Below are 20,344 nucleotides of genomic sequence, written 5' to 3' on the forward strand. Positions count from 1 at the left end.
AACCCTGATCAGCTTGTATTACAAAACGACGCTAAAAATACTGTCGTTAACAAATAAAACACAGAGCGAATATAATACAGTGACGTGGAGAGAGATAATTGGACACAGGTAGAGATAATCATGGGACGGCGCGCAGACGATTCTTCTCGCGCCTTCGTTGAACGGTGACCTCCTCGCCAAGCCAAACCAGAGAAATAAAAGAGGACGAAGGAACAGAAGAGAGATCCGATTCAATTCAGTCGAAGACGAAAATGGAGTTTAAATCTAAAGACGAAAAGCGATTGGAGCAGCGATTGGAGGAGCTTCACAAAGACGTGTCGAAGAAGCAGAAGTTCGAAGACGCCGTCGTCTCCCTCAATTCGCTGCTTCGGGACCACTACGCCTCCGCTTCCCCTTCCCTCCGGAAATTGTATTACGGCGTCGTTTGCCGAGTCGCCACTGTCTTGAAGACCCGGTACACCTCGCCGGGTTTCTGGGCCGCCGGACTCGCCCTATTCCGGCTCGCCCAATCCCTCGTTTCCGACCCGGCCGAGAAGGCCCACTTGCTCTCCTGCATCTCCGAGGCCCAGCAGGTCGTTCATCAGGAAAGCGACCCTCCACAACCCTCGTCTTCTCCAAATCAAGGTCTTAGAGATCTTTTGCAGAAACCCTTTTTCATTTTATTTTGTTTGATTCGATTTTGATTTTTGATTTTGTTATTTAGGGTATTTGTTTGAGGGGCATCTGACGGTGGATCGGGAGCCGCCACAGCCGCAGTGGCTGGTGCAGTCGAATCTCATGACTGCCGCCCTAGCGGCGGGGTCGTCTTCCGTGCCGGGTAGGCCGGAATCCGGAACCGACGACAGCAACAACTCGGAAAGCGCGGTGAATTTGCTTCAGTCCCTCATCGACAACCTCGACAACGTTTTTCCGCCGGGGATAATGGATGATGTGAGGGCAGCCCCGAGGGTCCCGCCGGCGAGCAAACGGGTAGTGGCGAATCTTCCGGTGATTACGATCACAGAGGAGGTGTTGAAGAAGCTCGGAGAGGAGGCCGAGTGCGCCATTTGTAAAGAGAACTTGGTTGTGAATGACAAGATGCAGGAGTTGCCTTGCAAGCACACATTTCACCCTCCATGCCTAAAGCCATGGCTGGTAAATTTCGAAATTTTTGTTCTTTGAACATGTGTCATTTGCTTGCATTGAATTCCAAATTTGAAGTAACCATCCGACGTGGTTGTTGGGTTGTTTTTGTTGCGCAGGACGAGCACAATTCGTGTCCGATATGCCGGCATGAGTTGCAGACTGATGATCATGCGTATGAAAGCTGGAAGGAGAGGGAGAGGGAGGCTGAAGAAGACAGAAAGGGGGCTGCAAATGCCGTTCGAGGTGGTGAATACATGTATGTTTAGATGATGATGTTGATGATGATATTTGCTTCAACAATTTGTCAATTTGCAGCTCCACTCTAAGCTAGAAATTTTTATTCATCCCACACATTAAGCATGGTGGTGGTTGTAATTTCAGACAAATAATAGAGCAAATGTGGTTGCTTTTCTTGTATAATCAGGGCACATTTTCATTGGGAAGCAGATTTTAGAAATATTGAAACTTTTATATGATGTGGCACATTTCTATCATCTGTGATGGAAAGTGTTTGAAGTTCTTCGCTGAGCTTTTATCATTTCTTCAAGTTCAGGGTTTGTTTTGGTTTTAGATGGGTAGCTGAACCTTTTCAATGCCATAGAAATTTCGAGTTATTCAGATCGATCATGTAATGCAGATAAACTGCATCACAGATTGAAGAGATGTTGTGGAGCTGTAGATAAAATAGATTGGGCTCTACATTCATGGGCTAAGAATAAAATTCAAAACTCTAAAATTTCCCGCGGTTCGGAGGTTAAATCCATCGAAAATGGACTTTTTAATCGACTCTCTCTTTTGGGCTTCAAGTTTGAAGTTGGAAAATGGGCCTAACTAATACAACGAGCCCAAATAATGTAAAACATTGTGGCCGTTTGGAAAAATGCCATTGGAGGTGAAGGCCAAATCTTTTTGTGAAATCGTGGCGCAAGCGTTGAACAGAAAATACAGATTGCACCACTCATCATGTATGTAAACTATGTATTAGTAGCAGCAAAGCAAAACCCCATTTGCGTTTGACATGGAAATGGCCACTTGTTTCTCTTCCACTTCCTCATCGTCCTCCTCCGGCCTTGCCACCAAATTGGGAAGCCGATGTGATCATATCCCTCATCATGCCCAAACCCAAATCAACGGCTATGGTTCCTTCTTGGGGTGCCGTCGGAGGAGCAGATTAAGATCTGTAGTGGTCGCAGGTGGCTCAGCCTCATCTTCTACCAAGAAGACTGCTGTCAATGGCTATGTGGGTCCAGGCAGCTCCGCAGACAGATTAATCTCCACTTGGAGCGATTCTTGTTTGGTGGTACCTCCACCCACTGGCAAGAAGCCTCGTGCCATCATCAAGTTCTTGGGTGGTGCCTTCATTGGAGCTGTTCCTGAACTTACTTACAGGTCCCAATTTTTGTTTTGCATTTGTATAATTATTTATTATTTATTATTGGGTCCCTGAAATTCATGCGAATTGGTTGTTGCAGCTACTTAACTGAGCTATTGGCAAAAGATGGGTTTCTTGTTATATCAGTGCCATACAATGTGACCTTTGATCATGTCCAAGCTGCTGCACAAGTGTATGAGAGGTTCAATGCCTGCTTGGACACCATCTTAGCTTCTGGATTGCCCAATGCCAATCTATCACCTGCCCAACTTGCTCAACTGCCTGTGTTTTCTGTTGGCCATAGGTAATTGAGTTGAGTGGCTTCAAAGTTCATTATCATGGCAGCATTGGATGCACTGATTTACATATCTGTGTGTTTTTAATAATTTGTTTGTAGTAATGGCGCGCTTCTTCAAGTACTTGCAGGGAGCTATTTCTCTGATAAAGTCCCAAAGGTTTGTTCTGCTTTACAAGCCCTTTTGATAAGTAGATTGTGTAGTGTTGTTTCATGTTAAGTAATCTGATAAATTCACTTAGTTTGACAAGCAATATTGTCTCCCTCTGATAAAAGGCCAATGCCATAATCGCGTACAACAATAGACCAGCGACAGAGGCTGTGCCTTACTTTGAGCAGGTAATTGATATTTATCCTCTGCTTCATATCATGTATTAGAATTTGGGTTATAGTGTTCTAAAGTTTATATTACTATTCTGCAGCTAGGTCCTTTAGTTAATCAGATGGTGCCTATTGTAGAAGCATCTCCAGTTTCATCAATGGCTAGGACTGCCTCAGGTAGCTTCCTGACTTGCTCGGACCTTATTTAGTATTAGATTTCCTTTTTTCTTCCCTCTGGTTTTTCTGTAAGGATTGCATATTGGCTTGCTTTCCCTTCCCCTCTGTGGCTTTCTTAAGTGTGATATGTTCTTAGAGAATTTAACTTGCTGCCATTTGTTATTCTTGTATTCCATTTGGTGGCATTGAAGATGTGCCAAATGAAAAGAATTTTAGGTACCTACCTTGTTCATCCACTTTCTTTGCATGTCAGAGCCAAATATAGTGTTGCTTCTTTACTTTTATGTTTATAAGGTATTGATTCATGAGAGTAAGTACAGAATCCTAGTTATTCTACGATGGTATACCCTGTGGTAAGCCATAGGTCATCATGTTTACCTAACTTCCTCCATAGTTACATCCATTAAAGATTGAACTCCCTTAAACTGAGTTTCTGAATTGAGTGGTATACCATGTCATGCGTGGCGTGCTCGCACTTTCTGATACTCCCGTTTTTCACCACTTCCTGTATGTAGGAGATGCATGGAAGGCACTGGTTGATGCAGCCGGAGCAATGCTACCAGACAATCAGGAAACTCTAAGTTCGCTGACTAAATTTGTTGATCAGCTACCTTCAGTGCTAAATGAGGTATCTTGTTGGCTTGGAAGAAGTCATTGCCTTATGCTTTCAGTTCTTAATATTGCAGAGTAATTCTGTGGAGTTATTCTAAACAAATTCATAATCTTTCTGGCAGGTAACGCAAGGGATATCAGAATTTAAGCCAACACCCTCTGAAAATCGTGTTTTCTTTAAAAGCTCGTACAATGTCAAACACACACTACTGGTATGCGTGGTGTCCCGTTATTTTGAATCATCATGCAATGGGTGACAATGATTTTATTCTCTGGCTTAAATATTGTTTGCATTTCAGGTGAAGTTCAATTTCGACGCAATTGATGAGACATATACTCTTGAAGAGACACTGAAGCCTCGTGTGGAATCTATTGGCGGGACACTAGAAAAGGTCGAAATAAGTGGTAACCATATCACACCATGCATACAGGTGAACTGAACTCCAAACAATTTTGAGTTCTGCATATCCTATGTGCTCATTCGTCTGATTTAGAAGCTTTAACTTTTATAATTATTATCTCAATAGCCTCATCTTCGCTTTTATTTGGCCTGATCAGGAGCCAAAGTGGCAAGTAGGGAACGTGTACACTCCAGCAGATGCTGTTGCTCAGAGTCTCAAGACTCTTTCTCTAAATGACGTTAGAGTCCTCTCAAGAACTATAAGCGACTGGTTCAGAGGCTTTGAGGATTGAGGTGCCATAGTTTCAATCAAATGGTTTGTTGGACTTATGTCTTAGCCCAATTGCTTATTTGTAAAGTTCATGTTACTTGGAAATTCCTGAATTGGGCCGCCAAGCCAAGAAGCATCTCATCTTTATTTGGTGTTGCCCTGTTAGGAGAAATCCAACTTGATTGTTTGTGTTGTGTTGGGCAACTGCTGTTTGATTTTAGATTTTATACTCTTTGAGAGTGATTCTGGAAAGGCCAATAATCACTTCTATGGAGAAGCACGTTGTTTCTCCTCATAAGTGATTCTCGCCCTCTCATAATCACTCCCAAACAAGCCTTAATATTATTATAAATGTTATAAAAATAATCATAGTATGAAAAGTACCACTGAATATTGGGAGTGGAATTGTATTTGCTCTTGTGGTTTTTACACAAATAGAATTTCCTCTTAGATAGAATTCTCTAACTCTCAGATTTCTCACTCTCTTTTCTTCTCTCAATTGAGTGTGTTATCACTTCTCGTTTCTTATTAAGCCTTTAAATAGGCCAAAGCGCTTGTGATGTGCGGTGGGTTACAAGGGAAGGTGGCAGACAAATTCCTTCATTCTTTTCTTCTTTTCTTTATGTGGGCTCAACCATGTTCTTTACAACACCCCTCTCTGGAGACCACACGTCCTTTGATTGGTTGCCTCATTAAAACCTTGCTTGAAGAAACCCAGTAGGAAAAAAAACTTAAGCGAAGGGAAAATAGTACAACTTCATTTGGGATATAAGAACAATGTTAAATGTGCTCATGTTGCCTATTTAAAATCTTGCTGGGAAAAACCCAATGGGAAAAATCCGAGTCGAAGGAAGGAGAGTACAATGCGCATATGTCCTGTGTTAAAGGACTCTTGAATGCTCCCCCCCGATTTTGCACGCTTCAATTCAATTGCTTGTAGAGTTGACGTAATCTGATACCATGCACGAGCTTTTGGAATGTACAAGTATTTTCCAATAGCCTTGGAAAAACCATTGTGGATGGAAGTGATGTATCCCCAGAAGAAAATGCAAAGGCTAAGATTTTTCTTTGCCATCACATTCATGAAGCGCTGAAAAGCGAATACATGGTGGTTGATGACCCACTGGTTTTGTGGAAAGCTTTATGTGAAAGGTACAATCACCAAAAGACGGTGATCCTCCTGAGAGCTAGATATGAGCGGACACACTTCAGTTTCCAAGATTTCAAGTTAGTGTCTGTGTACAACTCGGCAATGAATCACCTCCTTGATGAAGTTATGTGGTGAAAATATCTCTGAGGAGGATATGCTTGAAAAAACTCTCAATACCTTTCATGCCTCAACTGTGCTCCTGTAGCAGCAATATAGGCATAGTGGTTTTACGAAGTACTCAGAACTGGTATCCTGCCTTTTATTGGCCGAGCAGAATAATGAGTTTTTATTGAAAAATCACCAATCTCGTCCAATAGACTCAGTACCATTTAGGGGTGGGCATCGGGACCGAAAAACCGGAACACAGAACCGAACCTGTGAAAAAAAAGGGGAAAAAAATCGGTTTACCAAAAAAGTCAACAAACTGGACCGAATCGATTCCAATCGGTTTCGATTTCGATTTTACACCCCACCGGACCAGTCATATATATATATATATATATATATATATTTATTTTTACAAAATTTTAAAATCTAATGCCATATTTTAAATTTTATGATCACTATTTTTCCAAGTTCAACTTCAAAAAATTTCTAAATGTATGAATTGGATTATTTGTTAATTTTCAAGCCAAACAAATAAGTTATTTATTATAATATTTTTAAAACAATATATTTTTAAAAAAATTTTGGAAAAAAATTTAAAATAATAATAAATTAATAATTCGGTTCAAAATCAGAATTGGTCAGAACCGGATCGAAATCGATCAGAATTGAACCGGTTGGTTTTTGAAATTTTTTTTGCCTAAACCAGACCGAATTGAACCGGTTAAATAATACCAGTTCTGATTCTAATTTGAGGTGAGAACTGAACCGAACCAGACCCCGCCCTTGAAGTGAATGTTGCATCTCAGGAAGTGAATGTCACCTCATCTCGTAGTAGTACCCATAGACGTGGGCGAGGAGGCAAGCGTGGTAGCTGGTAAGGGAATAAAAAAGATCGTGGTGCCCATTCATATGACTTAGGTCCAAGGAGCAATCTATACAAAGAGCAATTCCAGCAGTTAGTGCATGATATTAGATTACGTCAACTCTGCAAGCAATCGAATTGAAGCGTGTCAAATCAGAGGGAGCATTCAAGAGTCCATGCGCGTTGTACTCTCTTTTCTTCGATTATGATTTTTCTCAGTGGGTTTTTTCGTAGCAATGTTTTAACGAGGCAACATGAGCGCATTTAACTTTGTTTTTATATCCCAAATGAAGTTGTACTCTTTCCTCTTCGCTTAGGTTTTTTTTCCTACTAGGTTTTTCCAAGCAAGGTTTAAATGAGGCAACCAATCAAAGGACGTGTGGTCTCCAAGAGGGAGTGTTGTAAAGAACGTGGTGGAGCCCACATAAAGAAAAGAAGAAAATAATGAATGAATTTGTTTGCAACCTTCCCTTGTAACCAACCGCACATCACGGGTGCTTCAGCCTATTTAAAGGCTTCATCTCTTCATTGCTAGGAAGAGAGAAGAAACGAGAAGTGATAACACACTAAATTGAGAGAAGAAAAGAGAGTGAGAAATTTGAGATAAAATTCTATCAATGCAAAAACCACAAAAGCAAATACAATTTCACTCCCAATATTAAATGATAGTTTTAATACTCGAATTATTTTTATAACACTAGCGAGATTAATTTGACATATTTCCGAGTTTCCAACTTGAGGGTAGCCCCCCATTGTTTGGTTTTAATTATGCATGCACCTTCTGATACATTTGCATGCATGTCACCACCAACTATTCTCATGTGCCTGCATTTAATTGACTCAAAAAAGAAAAAAGGAAAATATGTAGCTAGCTAGCTCATAATAATTCATCTCAATCTTGTTAAAAGAAAACGGCAAGTTATTTTTGTTTGTAACTTTTCATCAAGATTTAGATTTAGATTTAGATGATGATAACGATGAATGATCGATGGTGATGGATAAGTAGATAAATATGAATGTGAATGGGAAGTTATGCTTCATCTGTTGTTTTGTTGTGGACCTCTCGTAATCATAATCATATATGGCTCTCCCTCTCTCCTTTCCTTGGTTTTTATTGGTTACAACTTGTGTCATTTGAAACCATGACCTACCAAAGTTAGCTGCTTCTTTGAATTTAGATGCTTTTTTTTTCCTGATTTTCTTTATTGAAACAGTCTCTCTCTCTCTCTCTCTCTCTCTCTCTCTCTCTCTACCCTTTGGGTTTTGGGGCCTTGTTTCTTTTGGCTCAGTGACTCAGTGGTGTTGGTGGCAGATTAAAAATGTTATGGTCCACCGCCACCCTCACTTATAACGGAAAGTGACCAAACTCTGTGTCTAATGAAGAGCTCTAGCCCTAGCTCAACTAGCTGCAGCCTCTCTTTCTCTCTCTGAGGTCCCTGCCTGCCTAAGCCCAATAAATGACAACTTTCAATTTTATTACCACATTCAATACCAATTGCAATTGGGACTATTTTAAGCCTTCTTTTTTTATTTTGACAAAACGATATTCTAATTACAAGAAAGATAATCCAACTCCAGTGCGAAAGCTAATTGATTATTGACCTAACTTACATCCGCTTTTAGACTTCTATTTTAGTTTGTGATAAAAGCATAAACAATATCAACCAATCACTAAAATTGGTTTTTGATCCACATATATTATAAAAATGTTGAATAAATGGAGAATGTGTTGGCCGTCGACAATCGTCCTCAAGTTTCAATGGATTCTTTCTTGCCTGGTTTCGTTAAATTTCCAAATTGACAATGCAACGTTACCCATTAATTTATGATTTACAATAATAACTGAATTTCGTTCACATATTTTCTTTTTATTTTATTAAGAGTAAAAAAGAATCTTCTTCGTTTATTCCACAAAATAAAAAAGCATTTCCGTTACATTTTTTTGGTTTAAAATCTATGATGGTAAAAATGGGTTATTTATGGAAGGCGCAGGCTTTTTGGGCCGGGTGGGCCAGGAGCAGTTGCTGCCTATTTCTGGTTCCTTTCGTGGCTTCCCACGTGGCAACCTTGCTCTGATTGGAGCCTTGGACCTCAGCCCACGTGGCATCCTCACCCGTAGTGGAAAATAGCCGTTTGATTACGACCCGTCACATCATGTCCGTCAGTCTCCACAGGCGGTCCCACCGCTCTTTTAAGCTGGGAATTTTTTTCCAAAATGAACAGTATCACCATCCTTTCTTCGTGGAAAAGAAATAAAATATAGTAAAACAGGCCTTCCTTTTTTAACTTTTAAACCATATTTTGAAGTCACGTTCTTGTATAAGAACAAATTGTGCTTCTCACTACGCGCATTTGAATAGATGATTGCAAGTTGCAACTAACATTTTTTGCTGCCTTAATTATATCCAGCTAGTTTACATGGTACACGTAAAAAATTTCTGGGTTCATTTCTAAAAAGAGTGTTGTGAATTGTGCAAAATATTATGGAAAACAAATTTGCAACTACTGGTTAGAAGGCAGTTGCAGTAGGGTCCTTATTTACTACTACTGGACACTAGGCAGTACGTGCATTGATTAGTCTAAGTCCTGCGTGGTGTCTGCCTAATTCAGATTTGGAAGCAATTGTTTGTTTTTATATATAAACATATTTATATACTCGTGAATTTTTTGTGTTAATACAGGATAATGAGAGCAGAGAGAAAAGGGCACGACCAGAGCAGGGCACGCAAGCGAAGGCCTCTTCTGCAGTGGCTAAGAAGACGGACAACAGTGACATGAATGGATTGTGCGAGTGCAAGTTTCTTTGGTGTAAAAACTGAAAACTTGGGAGCTCATGTTACTATTGAGGCTCTACTTATAGAGAAAGTTTTAATTTTTATTGTTCTCAGTGGTGAGAAATGTGAATGGAATCCACAGAGAGAGAGAGAGAGAGAGAGAGAGAGAGAGAGAGAGGGATGAGATTTGAGGCGGTTGGGTTGGGATGGGATTGGTGGGTGAATGCGATTCGTCAAAAGCCATCTGTTGGTTATTTTATCTTGAAGATCAAGACACAGCTGCACCTGCTGCTGCTAAGCAAAGGGATTGGTGGCATGTGGCTGCTTGGTTTTGGTTTTATCAGAGAAAAAAACTCATCAGTAATCAAAAGCCCACATGCATCCATCCATCCATCCATTCAACTTTGATGTTATCCACAGACACCGCAGAAAAAAGAGGCCTGTTTTCTCTCTCTCTCTCTCTCTCCCTCTTTCATACGTTCTACTTATATATATTATGCATTTATCCATTATTTTATTCTTCATTTTTAAATCCAATTCATGTCCTGTACACTTGTAAATCATCTGCTGTTGTCCTTCTAAGTTACACAGAATTTCATGTAAATTTTTCCTTCTAAATGTTTCTGCTTGGTTGAGAATTTGCTGGTATATCTGTCTGCTTATTGCTCCAAGATTGAGTTGGTTTTGTATGTGTAGCTTCTATTGATTTTCTCTGGTGGGCTATTTGTTCAAGTTAGAGGCTTTACTTATTCAACATTAGCCACTGAGTTAAAGATTTGCAACTTTGTTTGGGAAAATGGTAAACTCATTCATACCTCCTATTGAAATGATTATTTTATTTTGTGACGTGAGTGCTTGCGTAGCTGGTTATATGTTTTCCTCCCATCCATTCTGCCCTATGTTTGTTTGGATTTTTTTTCTTTTCTAAATTCTTTTATGGCAACAGACTTGGCTATGTTCCAATCATGAAATAAAACAAAATTCTCTTGTAAAAAATAAAAAAGTTCAGTTGTTGTAACACTGTGTCTTTGGCATAATTAAAGACTTCTACTTTTATTTAGCTAACAGATTAGAGAGTTATTGGTTTTCAGTCTTGAAAATTTAGATGAAACTTGCTGCCACACTACCTGTTTACAATGTTGCTCTGCATATAGTCTAAGCAGACATTTCTGACAGAGTCAAATAATGCATGGAACTATTTGAACAGCTATGATGGTGTTTTCCCTTTCTTTGGGGATTGATTCAACCATTATATAACTTCTAGTGCTAAAAAAATTTGCCCCCAATCTGCACCACGGTATTTAGATTAGAACAGACATTGTCTGCATGAATTTCTGTTTTAGGTCAGTTTATTTATCCTAAGATCCATTCTTGATTTGTTTATGCATACACAAGCAAGTTATTATCTTCTCTAGACATCATTTTCACTATCATTGCTTCCTGTAAACTCTGCTATGAGCCATGCCTCTGTCACCACCAATTAGATTAAAGAATGGCAGTGAAAAAGTAGATTAGAAAAGGCAGTAACAAAAGGAAAGGGAAACAAGAAAAGAAAAGAAAAAAACTAATAATTTGAGGGAAAGGGCTTGAGGGAGAGAGAAGGTGGACGGTATGGAGCATTTCTGTCTTTAACATGCTGTGGAATGCCTTTGCAAAAAGCCAAAAGGTCCAAGTTCTTTGTTTCATCAACAGACTCAAATCCTTTTGAACAACTTGTTTAAACAGAACATTTGGATGGTTTCCTTTTCTCACTAAAACTAGAATTTATAATAGAAGGTCACAGCAGTAATGGGGATTCTTCTGTCAGTCCATTGTAGGCTTTTGCTGACGTTTTTAGAGCCTGGTCCCGTTTTACTTACGGACAACATACTAGAACACCATATTCAATTTTTTTATGCCTCAAATGTCCTCTCTGTCTTGAGTAATTACTTACCAGTCGATCAGAAAATTGAAACCCCAAAGATCATCCAGTATTTGAAGGAAAATTACTGCTATCAATTGAATTTCTGTGTGTATGTATGTGTGTGTTTTTTTTTCATTTTCTTGTTGCTGGTGTATGATATAAGCTAAGCAGTACACTTCTTATTTCCTGCTAGGCATATTTATTGGCACACGTTATACAACAATTGTTTAAGGGGTGACTGTGAGCTGTGGCTTACACATATATTGGGTGAATTTATGTCCTGGTGTTGCATGCATGCCAACTCCATCTGTTATCGTTTTACATGGACAATCTTCCAAAATATCTAAGAATCAATTTGAGAAAAGTAAATATTTTCAGCGAGCAGGCTATGTTGAATAATGTCCTAGTTGTACACGGCAAATATCATTGCACAAAAGATATGGTTGAAGTTGTATGGCATTAGTTTTCACACTAGACTTTGTTCTGTTAGGCTTTATCCATTTACCATGAGTTGGTTGACTCTATTTTAGTACTGAATTAAATGAGAACACGCATGCTTAATACTGAATTAAATGAGAGCACGCATGTTTAATATTTTTCTTTCTTTTTTCTTTGTGGTGATTTGAATGTAGGATATAATTTTAATTCTATAAATTTCATGTCACTTGAGTTAAAATTCACGAACTACTTAATTTAAACACCGTGTTATGTCACTTAAGGCAAGACTTATGCCCTACTTACCAATTGAATTCGCCTTATATAAAGTCAATTGGTGAAGTAACAAACCTTATAGAACTTGATTGTTTTTCATTCTTTTTTCTTTACGATGATTCAACTATAAGATATTTATCGTACTTCTATTAATTTCATGTCACTTGAGCTAAAATTCATGAGCTACTTAGTTTGTCACCGTTATGTCACTTAAGACTTCTAGCCTACTTACGAGCAGAATTTTCATTATATAAAGTCATTTTTTGAAGTAGACAAGCCTTATTAAGATTAGAACCAGAGTGTTTTCCTATTTTTAGTTCAGGCAGGGGGAAGAGAAAGCTTTGTTTTTTTTTTTTTTTCTGAAGATCTGCAGGCAATAGGAAGTTTTGTTCTTCAAAAAGAGGCTAACATGTCTCTTTAGTGCTAATTACAGTTGAATAAAAGAAGGAAAACTTTTATTAAGGTCAACCTTCCTAACTGCCCATTTAAAGCTTGTAATAAAACTGTAACAAATGAGGTTTGCCAAATCAGAGAAAAATCCAAAAAAATTTAAAAACCCTAGACTGTCCCCAGCTATTTATAACACCCAAGAGGCCCTCCGGAGATCAACCTGTGCTTATCTGCAGTGTACTTTGTTCTTCAGAATACAGGAAAACCCCATGATTCTCCCAACCCACCCACCTCTTTCTACATTCCAGTTACACCAAAATTGAGAGAGAGAAAGAGAGATGAGGCAGGGTCGATCCTCAAAGCAAGAGACCAAAGACTTAATGGAATTAGGTAAACTCAGTAAGCTCAAAGAGGAGCCTCATCATCTCTCTGGTGCTTACATCCGTAGCCTAGTGAAACAGCTCACCTCTTCAAGAACCAAAGACCCCATGAACCCCAATAAGGACCTAGACTGTGATGCTTTGCCCAACCAAAACATGGCCAAATTTGGTGAAGGTTTTATTGAAACCCAACAACATACACAGCAACCCCACCAGCCCCAACAACACAAAAAACAAGTGAGGCGGAGGCTTCACACAAGCAGGCCTTACCAAGAGAGGCTTCTAAATATGGCTGAGGCTAGGAGAGAGATTGTTACTGCCCTCAAGTTTCATAGGGCAGCTATGAAACAAGCCAGTGAACAACAGCAACAACAACATCAGGACCAAGAGCAACAGCCACAATCACAACAATTGCAGCCTCAGCCCCACCCTTGTTTTGAACAAGAAGGGAGAACTAAATCTAGGAGAAATCCTAGAATTTACCCATCAAGCACAGCCAATTATCCTGAAACTCTGCCCTTCCCATCTGACTTTTCTCATCATCAATATCCCTCTGTTCCAAATCCATATTCCTGGACTGCTTCCACAATTGCTCTTCCACCTGAAAATTTTGATTTCACACTTCCAAACCAGACTCTTGGCCTGAACCTCAATTTTCAAGATTTCAACAATATAAACACTACCCTTTACCACAGCAGCAACAGCCCACCATTTTACTCAACCTCAGCCTCATCTCCATCATCATCTTCTTCCCCAGGTCTCTCTGTTGCTACTGATCAGGAAATTCCTGGCTCAGCTGCAATTTCACAGATGGAAGTGGAGGCTCCTGCAGTGACTGATGTCACTGACTCTGGCATCACAATCAGTGGTGGAGGAGGCTTGCATGCAGCAATGGATGATGAGGAGATGGCAGAGATCAGATCAATAGGAGAGCAACACCAGATGGAATGGAATGACACCATGAATTTGGTAACGTCAGCATGGTGGTTTAAGTTCTTGAAGACCATGGAACTTGGGGGTCCAGAAGGCAAGCCTGAAGATGATAATGTGTGGTACCATCCATTTGATGAAGCCATGGAATTTCCAGCCTGGTTGAGTGCAAATGAGAGCTGTTTTCAACATCATTTGAATGATTACTACTCAGAGGACTATTTTCAAGATCCTGCCTTGCCTTGGTAAGACCCCAAGCAAACTCAGAAAATTGTTTCTTGTTCCATGGCCCTTTTTTTCCTGGTACCATAAGGAGCAGCTATTTTCTTTCATCACCAATCTGTTATTTTCTTCTGAATTGAAAATATTATGTGTGATTGCATCATTAGAATCTGTTTCTTTTTGTCTTTTACTGAAAATTAGTAATTGATTTTTTGAACCTCACCAGTTGCCATAGTCTTTATTGTCATTAGTGCAATGGTACCTGGACCCAATAGAGCTAGCCATTATAATACGTGGGACGCCATGAGAGTGTGGCCATTACTTTGGTTGTCTCTTCAGCTTCTCTTTTTACAGCTGAGAGCTGTGTTTAGACCTCTGTAAGTTCCATTTTTGACAGTAAGAAGCTTTAGCTGATAGGTATATATATTTTTGTTACAGGCGATAGTCTAAATAAAAAATAATTTAAATTATAAAGGAATGAGATTTCTCACACGCATGCATCGGTTTTTTTTTTCTTTCTTTCTTTTCTGCCTCAAGATCGTTGAGTATTAAAGCCCAAGGATACAAAATTATCAAATTTGAGGCTCGGCCCAATTAAATTTTTTGTAAAACACATCGTGTAGGTCTACATGCCCATGTCAGCTTTTCATGGGCTTTTCTGTAAAAACTGCCTTAGTTTGACTAACTCAGAGGATTTTATTTTATTTTATAAAAAAATTATTTGAATTGTTTATTGTTTACTTACAAAATGATAGATTACTAATATTAATTTCTTTGCCTTGTTTTTCCCTTGTAAATTTGTGACATACAGCATGGACATTGGAGAAATTGAAGGTATTGATGGGGAGTGGTTAGCTTGAGCATGACAAGGATTGATGTTTTTTTAGTGAATCAAATCTTTGGCTCTTGTTCTTTCTTTATTAATTCTTTAAATATTTTTTCTTTTCTTTTTCTTCTAGTTTCCTTTTCATCTTTGAGGACATAATAAAGGCTTGCAAAAAATATATAGCAGGCAGGCGATAGAGGAAAATAATGAAGGAAGAGAAGGGAGTGTGCCTTGTCTCCTTTCTCAGCTTGATAGATTGAGAAACTTTTACAAAGCTTTCCTCAATATTTTTAAGTTTCAGGGATTTGCTTCATATGATATTTGAGAATATTTGATTTCTATCATACAGCTTTCAGTCAATGATTGATGAGAAAAAAAAAATAAGAATTTGAGAATTTTGTCTGCTTCTACAAATAAAAATTGTGATGAGGACTCACAATTTGGCTCTCCTAGTTGTATTTCTGTTCTTTAAGCAGAGTTCATGTGGATTGAATTTGAACCACATTTGCAGGACAAATTATAAATAATGTAACTCACAGTGTTCCATACAATTATTTTTCTTAAATTTATTCTTATAAGTAGAATATGCTTTTTGTGTCTTTATTATAGAATAAAAAAATATAAAAAAACATGTGAAGCTTCACTTCTGTTCAACCTTAACAAAGGGGCAAAATCTCCATCTTCAGGGCATAAGATTTCAATTTCACAAATTTATTACTTTATTGATCAAACAGCTTAACACAGATTATGAATGATATGAATATGGAAAAGAAATGCATAGATCAGCAAATGGGGTGCATAATAGCGTAAGTCCCCAAACATACAAATAGGTAAGGTTAATTACTATAATAAAATTCAAGGGAATCGATATTTGCACTCCAAAATAAACTTCCTCGTAGCGCAACGCAAATTACACTTCTTGAATTTAATTATCGTTTTCTTCTTCGCAATAGTCTCGGCTGTTATAGGGGCTAAAGGCTTCTGAAAACCAGTTGTCCTTCCTCCAATACTTCCATCCCATCTCCTCGCATATCTCATCGCTGTGGTTGATGCTGAAAGTGGAAATGCAGTGTCTCTTGTAAAACCGGGTCGTCTTCTTCATCACCTCCATCTCTCTGCTGATCTGGTCAAGCATTTCTTGGACAGTGGGAAGCTTGAATTCATTGTCAACTAGTCTTGCTAGCCATTTGCTCCTCAACTCTGCTGTGTGCAGGTTAGAAACACTCTCTATGAACCCCACAAATGCCATGTTGGGAATCAATGGATGGATCGTACCCCTGAAATAACATGTGCAATCATTCATATAATCAGTTAAGAATTCTAAGGGTACATACAACTTTGGCTTATTATTAAACTATTATGCTCGTTTCAAATTGACAGTTTGACAACGTATCATACCTGTATAGAGGCATTGTCCCGGAAGAGTCAACCACGAGACTGCGGAAAGGCTCAGGTAACACAGATTGGAGCTTCTTCTTTCCCTCATAGCCAGTGGCAAGAAGCACAACATCAACCTCCAATTTGGTGTTGTCTTCAAACTCAATTCCTCCGTTCCAAAACCACCACTTTGGTGACCTTTTGAACAATATTTTACCCTTGTCTGCCTCAGCAAAAAAACTCTCAGGCAAAATAGCCATCTGGCAAGAAGCATAGTCCTCCACAAATGGGTGATCTGGTTTCAGTCCATACTTCACAAGTGGAAGCTTCCACACCAAATATGACTCTATGAACTTGGAAATTGCCATCCTCTATTCATGAAGAAAAAAGAGTACCCAAGTTTGAGTTTTGCCTTTGAACAATGTATAATTAGTATAAGAATTTAAGAGATAAATATGAATTTACCATAGGGGATGAAAGAAGGCAAAGCAGGGCTCTGAACAAGCTCTGGTTTGGCCTTTCATGTAGGAACTGAGAAGACCTTGTTGAATAAAACAGGAAAAATGGAAGTCCCCAAATCCAGTAAGATGGAACAGTCCAATGCAAATTCCTTATCACCATTGTGCATGCTTGCCCATCGGGTCCTTGAATTGACCAAAGAAAAATGTCAATTTATGTTTTAAATCTCCACTTGATCATTTGCTATATTTTTTTTTAATACAAACGATAGTTTAAATTATAAGGGAGAGAGTGTTTCTCACATACACACTACTAAAGTGTCATAGGGATTTGAATTTGAAACCACTATAGTCTGTGAGTCAAGGCCTTTTTTGAGTGGGCTGGGTCTCGTTGGCTTGGCTAAGTGATCATGATGTGCTACAAATTGATGCTAATTTTGGCTAATTAAGTTGTTGCTAAAGCACAAAGCAAGCTATAATTGGTAATATACTGATAACGTGTGGTCAACTGAGTTTAATATATAATCTATGCTGCTAATGCCACTTTTCAGACTGACAGTTCCCACCAGTTTGACCATTCTGTCCCCTTAAGTGGGTTTATTTTTTGTTTTTAGCATTATTAATATCACTAATTAGGATTTAGGATGAGATTTTTTTAAAATAAATATACCTTGGTTTGCCTCGGCGCACTCCATAGCCAAATCAATGCCTGACTTCTTGTAGCCAATAATTGCAACCTTCTTGCCCTTGAGGAGCTCACGAGCGGCTTCGTTGTCAAGCTTAGAGTAATCCATGGAGTGCAAGACTTTGCCTTGAAATACTTCTTGACCTTTGTTGCGCGGGAAACTTGGCATTCTTGGTATGTCTCCATATTTCCCAATGCAAATCACAATAAACTCGAATGCATACCACTGCAAAATCCAAACAAGTATTAGTTAACAAACCAACTAAAAAGTTTACATATTTATGACTTAATGTCATATTTGTCGTTAATTTTCACATCACAAATACAACTATGCGTAAAAAAAAAAAAAAATAGATTTTATAGTATGTCCCATACCCATAACATGCAATTCGAAACATATAACATTAATTTATTGACCGTATTGCTGATGATATATCTTATATAAGAATGTCTAGATGAATTTTAACCGAAAGATGTTACCAATAAATATATCAAAACATAATTAAAGTCATGCAAACTTTATCATAAAGACAATAAGCATGCATGAAAGAAGATGGTGACTAAAATAAAAGTTGTGTAAAGCCCAATTTTCAGGAAAAAACAACCTGAATGGTGTTTGGATCTCCGGACGTCTGAACGGCGACCTCCCAAACAGGATGGCCGGTCAAAAGACTCCCATACTGCCCGGATTTCAAACTCACAGGCAGCTGGGTAGCTTGATCATTACCAACATAACGTATTTCCACCACCCTGGACTCAAACTTGACATACTTCAACACGTCAAAGTGTGTGGCATAGCCATACAAATAATCCAAGACCTCAACGTGAGAAGGGAAGCTTGAATTGTCCCTCTCAGCCCAAGGGTAGTCAGAAAACTGGAAATCGCATCGAGGGGTTTGGAGTTTGGTACAATTGTAAGAGCAGTGTTTCCAAACACCCCCAATCGAATCAGTGGCCTCAAACACCACAGGACTGTGACCTGAAAGCTGTTTGGCTGCAGCAATTCCGCTAATACCAGCCCCTATGATGCCTACTTGGGACACTGAATGAATAAGGCGGGTTTGGTTATCAGCAGCAGCCATTTTGATGTTTGGATATAGCTAGCTATAAGTTGGAGAGTATAAGCAAACACAATATATGAGTTTGTAATGGTTTTTTTGCATGTGTATGGACTTGAGAAATGAGGCCTATTTATGGAGAGGGAAGGTTGACATTTTCTTCTTCTAACCCTAGTTGTAAACTACAATTATATTTATAAATGTTGTTGGTAGATTCAGTACACCTAAGTCCATAACAATCTATGTTATTTTATATCTGTACAATCTGCAAAACCCGGTTGGTAAACTCTCATTTCTCACTTTGTCTTCAATCATGAATTAATGATTTTGCGTTTAGTAGTGCACAATGGTTAAACACACACACACAACTCAACCCTCCCACCACCCGTTTTGAATGTCATTGAAAAATAATAATAAAGATTTGAATGCAATACTCAGAATTCATTTCACTTGAGTTACGGTTGATGTTTAAGATGAGTACATTAGATTACCAGTAAAATTATATGATATATATAGGAGCGCACGAGTAAAGCAACATTTGCTCCGTCTAGTACGTTTGCATTATTTTCCGATTGCAAATCTTAAAGAAATAAAATCAATGAACTAATAGAAAATTGGGAGGCATAAGCCTATTTATATATGCGATTAGTTAGCATAAGACTAGCTTGACTTCTTGTGTTCCCATGGATATACAAGTTGACCATGCATGTGTAACTTGAGATCTGAGTCCACTAAATTAATCTAAAATTATGGTAGTTCCACTGTTCCTCTCTCACTGAATTATGTCACAAGTACATGCACTAATAGCAATTAGCAAAGTGTTCATATTGTTTTAATGATTGATATATTTTTTTAATTGGAAAATAGATAGGCGCGTTCGCTAATCATCGGTCTAATTGATCTTATATGTCAAATAATAGGGGTTTAATTTAAACCAACTCGTCTTCGTAGAACCGAGTACGGATAATTTGCCGCGGCAAAGACCACATGACAATGTCATATGTGCCATTACGTGTAGCACGTTGCCTTGGCCCCACTCATTCTTCGTCAAACTAATCTTGCATGTCAACGCAGCCAATCCTTTTTATGGACACCTATCAATCTATAATTATCATGCAATATTCAAAATATTATCATGAAATTACGATATTACCTAATTTTATAATTCGAATTATCAATCTGACAACATATAAATTTAAATCGAATGCAAAATTTGTACTCATCACATGATAACTTTTTCTTATTATGAAATGTGGATCGTGTGATTTGATATATGTGAATTAGGCCAGTTAATGAAGATAGTGTGTATGCTCCTATATCAATGTTGATTCCCCATATATCATAGTAGAGTTGCAAGAGATCGCTTCCTCCTAGTTTCTCAATTTTAACATTAAGGTTAAGAAAATTGTGGATCTTCAATTACAATCGATTAAATTTACATGTTTTTCTTACATGTCCTTTTTTATTGAATTTTGTAATGGAAATTCAGTTAACCTGGATTCTCAACAACCATCTATGTACTAGGTCCTGTGCGACTGTTCGGTCAAGAACTTGAAAATACGTACTTATTTTGTTTTTTATAAGCAGAAAAATAAAACCGAGTAAAGAAGTATTTGACTTGAAAATACGTAGAGAATTTTGGTACTTCTCACAGCACACCTTTGGGTTGATGGCGTTATGGGTCACTTGACTCAGTTCATCAATTGGGTCATCGATCGAAATTAACGTGTTTGATTTATATTTTTGACCCAAAAACCACTTGCCAAATAAAATTTAAATCAAGATCCCTCTCCCACCCTTAACCCTCAGTTTTTGTTCAAAACGAGGGAACTTTTGGTCTTTGTTATACATTTTTCCAGATTCAAGGTACAACAATGTGCATGAAACACAACGAGTAGTCTCCAGAGGATGTCTTGGGTCAAATACAATTTTGAATG

At 38.4% G+C, this 20,344-nt stretch overlaps 4 protein-coding genes across 4 annotated transcripts; 3 read left to right on the forward strand and 1 right to left on the reverse strand.

Annotated features, from left to right (window-relative positions):
• The first annotated feature begins 170 nt into the window (after nucleotides 1-170).
• On the forward strand, nucleotides 171-1,599 carry LOC117631101 (E3 ubiquitin-protein ligase AIP2). Its single transcript, XM_034364054.1, has 3 exons — nucleotides 171-624; nucleotides 704-1,134; nucleotides 1,242-1,599. The coding sequence occupies exons 1-3, from the start codon at nucleotides 252-254 to the stop codon at nucleotides 1,389-1,391; spliced, it is 954 nt and encodes a 317-aa protein (XP_034219945.1). The 5' UTR covers nucleotides 171-251; the 3' UTR covers nucleotides 1,392-1,599.
• A 192-nt stretch (nucleotides 1,600-1,791) lies between these two features.
• LOC117631092 lies at nucleotides 1,792-5,030 on the forward strand. The gene is made up of 9 exons (XM_034364043.1): nucleotides 1,792-2,514; nucleotides 2,598-2,801; nucleotides 2,895-2,952; nucleotides 3,069-3,131; nucleotides 3,215-3,290; nucleotides 3,806-3,918; nucleotides 4,025-4,114; nucleotides 4,202-4,333; nucleotides 4,461-5,030. Exons 1-9 carry the CDS (start codon nucleotides 2,144-2,146, stop codon nucleotides 4,593-4,595), a joined length of 1,242 nt encoding a protein of 413 aa, XP_034219934.1. The 5' UTR covers nucleotides 1,792-2,143; the 3' UTR covers nucleotides 4,596-5,030.
• Nucleotides 5,031-9,354: 4,324 nt separating this feature from the next.
• Nucleotides 9,355-15,380, forward strand: LOC117613834 (transcription factor btd). The gene is made up of 2 exons (XM_034342424.1): nucleotides 9,355-14,026; nucleotides 14,815-15,380. Exons 1-2 carry the CDS (start codon nucleotides 12,810-12,812, stop codon nucleotides 14,861-14,863), a joined length of 1,266 nt encoding a protein of 421 aa, XP_034198315.1. The 5' UTR covers nucleotides 9,355-12,809; the 3' UTR covers nucleotides 14,864-15,380.
• Nucleotides 15,381-15,754: 374 nt separating this feature from the next.
• LOC117618231 (probable flavin-containing monooxygenase 1) lies at nucleotides 15,755-18,431 on the reverse strand. The gene is made up of 5 exons (XM_034347834.1): nucleotides 17,955-18,431; nucleotides 17,335-17,575; nucleotides 16,672-16,850; nucleotides 16,228-16,577; nucleotides 15,755-16,106 (listed from the first exon to the last, which is right to left on the reverse strand). Exons 1-5 carry the CDS (start codon nucleotides 18,429-18,431, stop codon nucleotides 15,755-15,757), a joined length of 1,599 nt encoding a protein of 532 aa, XP_034203725.1.
• Nucleotides 18,432-20,344: the final 1,913 nt, after the last annotated feature.

This window comes from Prunus dulcis, chromosome 1, assembly GCF_902201215.1.
Source record: "Prunus dulcis chromosome 1, ALMONDv2, whole genome shotgun sequence".
In the NCBI taxonomy this organism is placed as follows: domain Eukaryota; kingdom Viridiplantae; phylum Streptophyta; class Magnoliopsida; order Rosales; family Rosaceae; genus Prunus; species Prunus dulcis.

What these genes read in the sequence shown, in the direction of transcription:
- LOC117631101 (XM_034364054.1), top strand. Translation starts at nt 252, where the DNA reads ATGGAGTTTAAATCTAAAGACGAAAAGCGATTGGAGCAGCGATTGGAG. An exon ending in CTCGTCTTCTCCAAATCAAG is followed by an intron (nt 625 to 703) that starts GTCTTAGAGATC and finishes TTTGTTATTTAG; the next exon opens with GGTATTTGTTTGAGGGGCAT. An exon ending in CATGCCTAAAGCCATGGCTG is followed by an intron (nt 1,135 to 1,241) that starts GTAAATTTCGAA and finishes TTTGTTGCGCAG; the next exon opens with GACGAGCACAATTCGTGTCC.
- LOC117631092 (XM_034364043.1), top strand. Translation starts at nt 2,144, where the DNA reads ATGGAAATGGCCACTTGTTTCTCTTCCACTTCCTCATCGTCCTCCTCC. An exon ending in CTGTGCCTTACTTTGAGCAG is followed by an intron (nt 3,132 to 3,214) that starts GTAATTGATATT and finishes ACTATTCTGCAG; the next exon opens with CTAGGTCCTTTAGTTAATCA. An exon ending in AATGGCTAGGACTGCCTCAG is followed by an intron (nt 3,291 to 3,805) that starts GTAGCTTCCTGA and finishes TCCTGTATGTAG; the next exon opens with GAGATGCATGGAAGGCACTG.
- LOC117613834 (XM_034342424.1), top strand. Translation starts at nt 12,810, where the DNA reads ATGAGGCAGGGTCGATCCTCAAAGCAAGAGACCAAAGACTTAATGGAA. An exon ending in CAAGATCCTGCCTTGCCTTG is followed by an intron (nt 14,027 to 14,814) that starts GTAAGACCCCAA and finishes TGTGACATACAG; the next exon opens with CATGGACATTGGAGAAATTG.
- LOC117618231 (XM_034347834.1), bottom strand. Translation starts at nt 18,431, where the DNA reads ATGGCTGCTGCTGATAACCAAACCCGCCTTATTCATTCAGTGTCCCAA. An exon ending in GTGCGCCGAGGCAAACCAAG is followed by an intron (nt 16,851 to 17,334) that starts GTATATTTATTT and finishes GGTCAATTCAAG; the next exon opens with GACCCGATGGGCAAGCATGC. An exon ending in GGGACAATGCCTCTATACAG is followed by an intron (nt 16,107 to 16,227) that starts GTATGATACGTT and finishes ATGTTATTTCAG; the next exon opens with GGGTACGATCCATCCATTGA.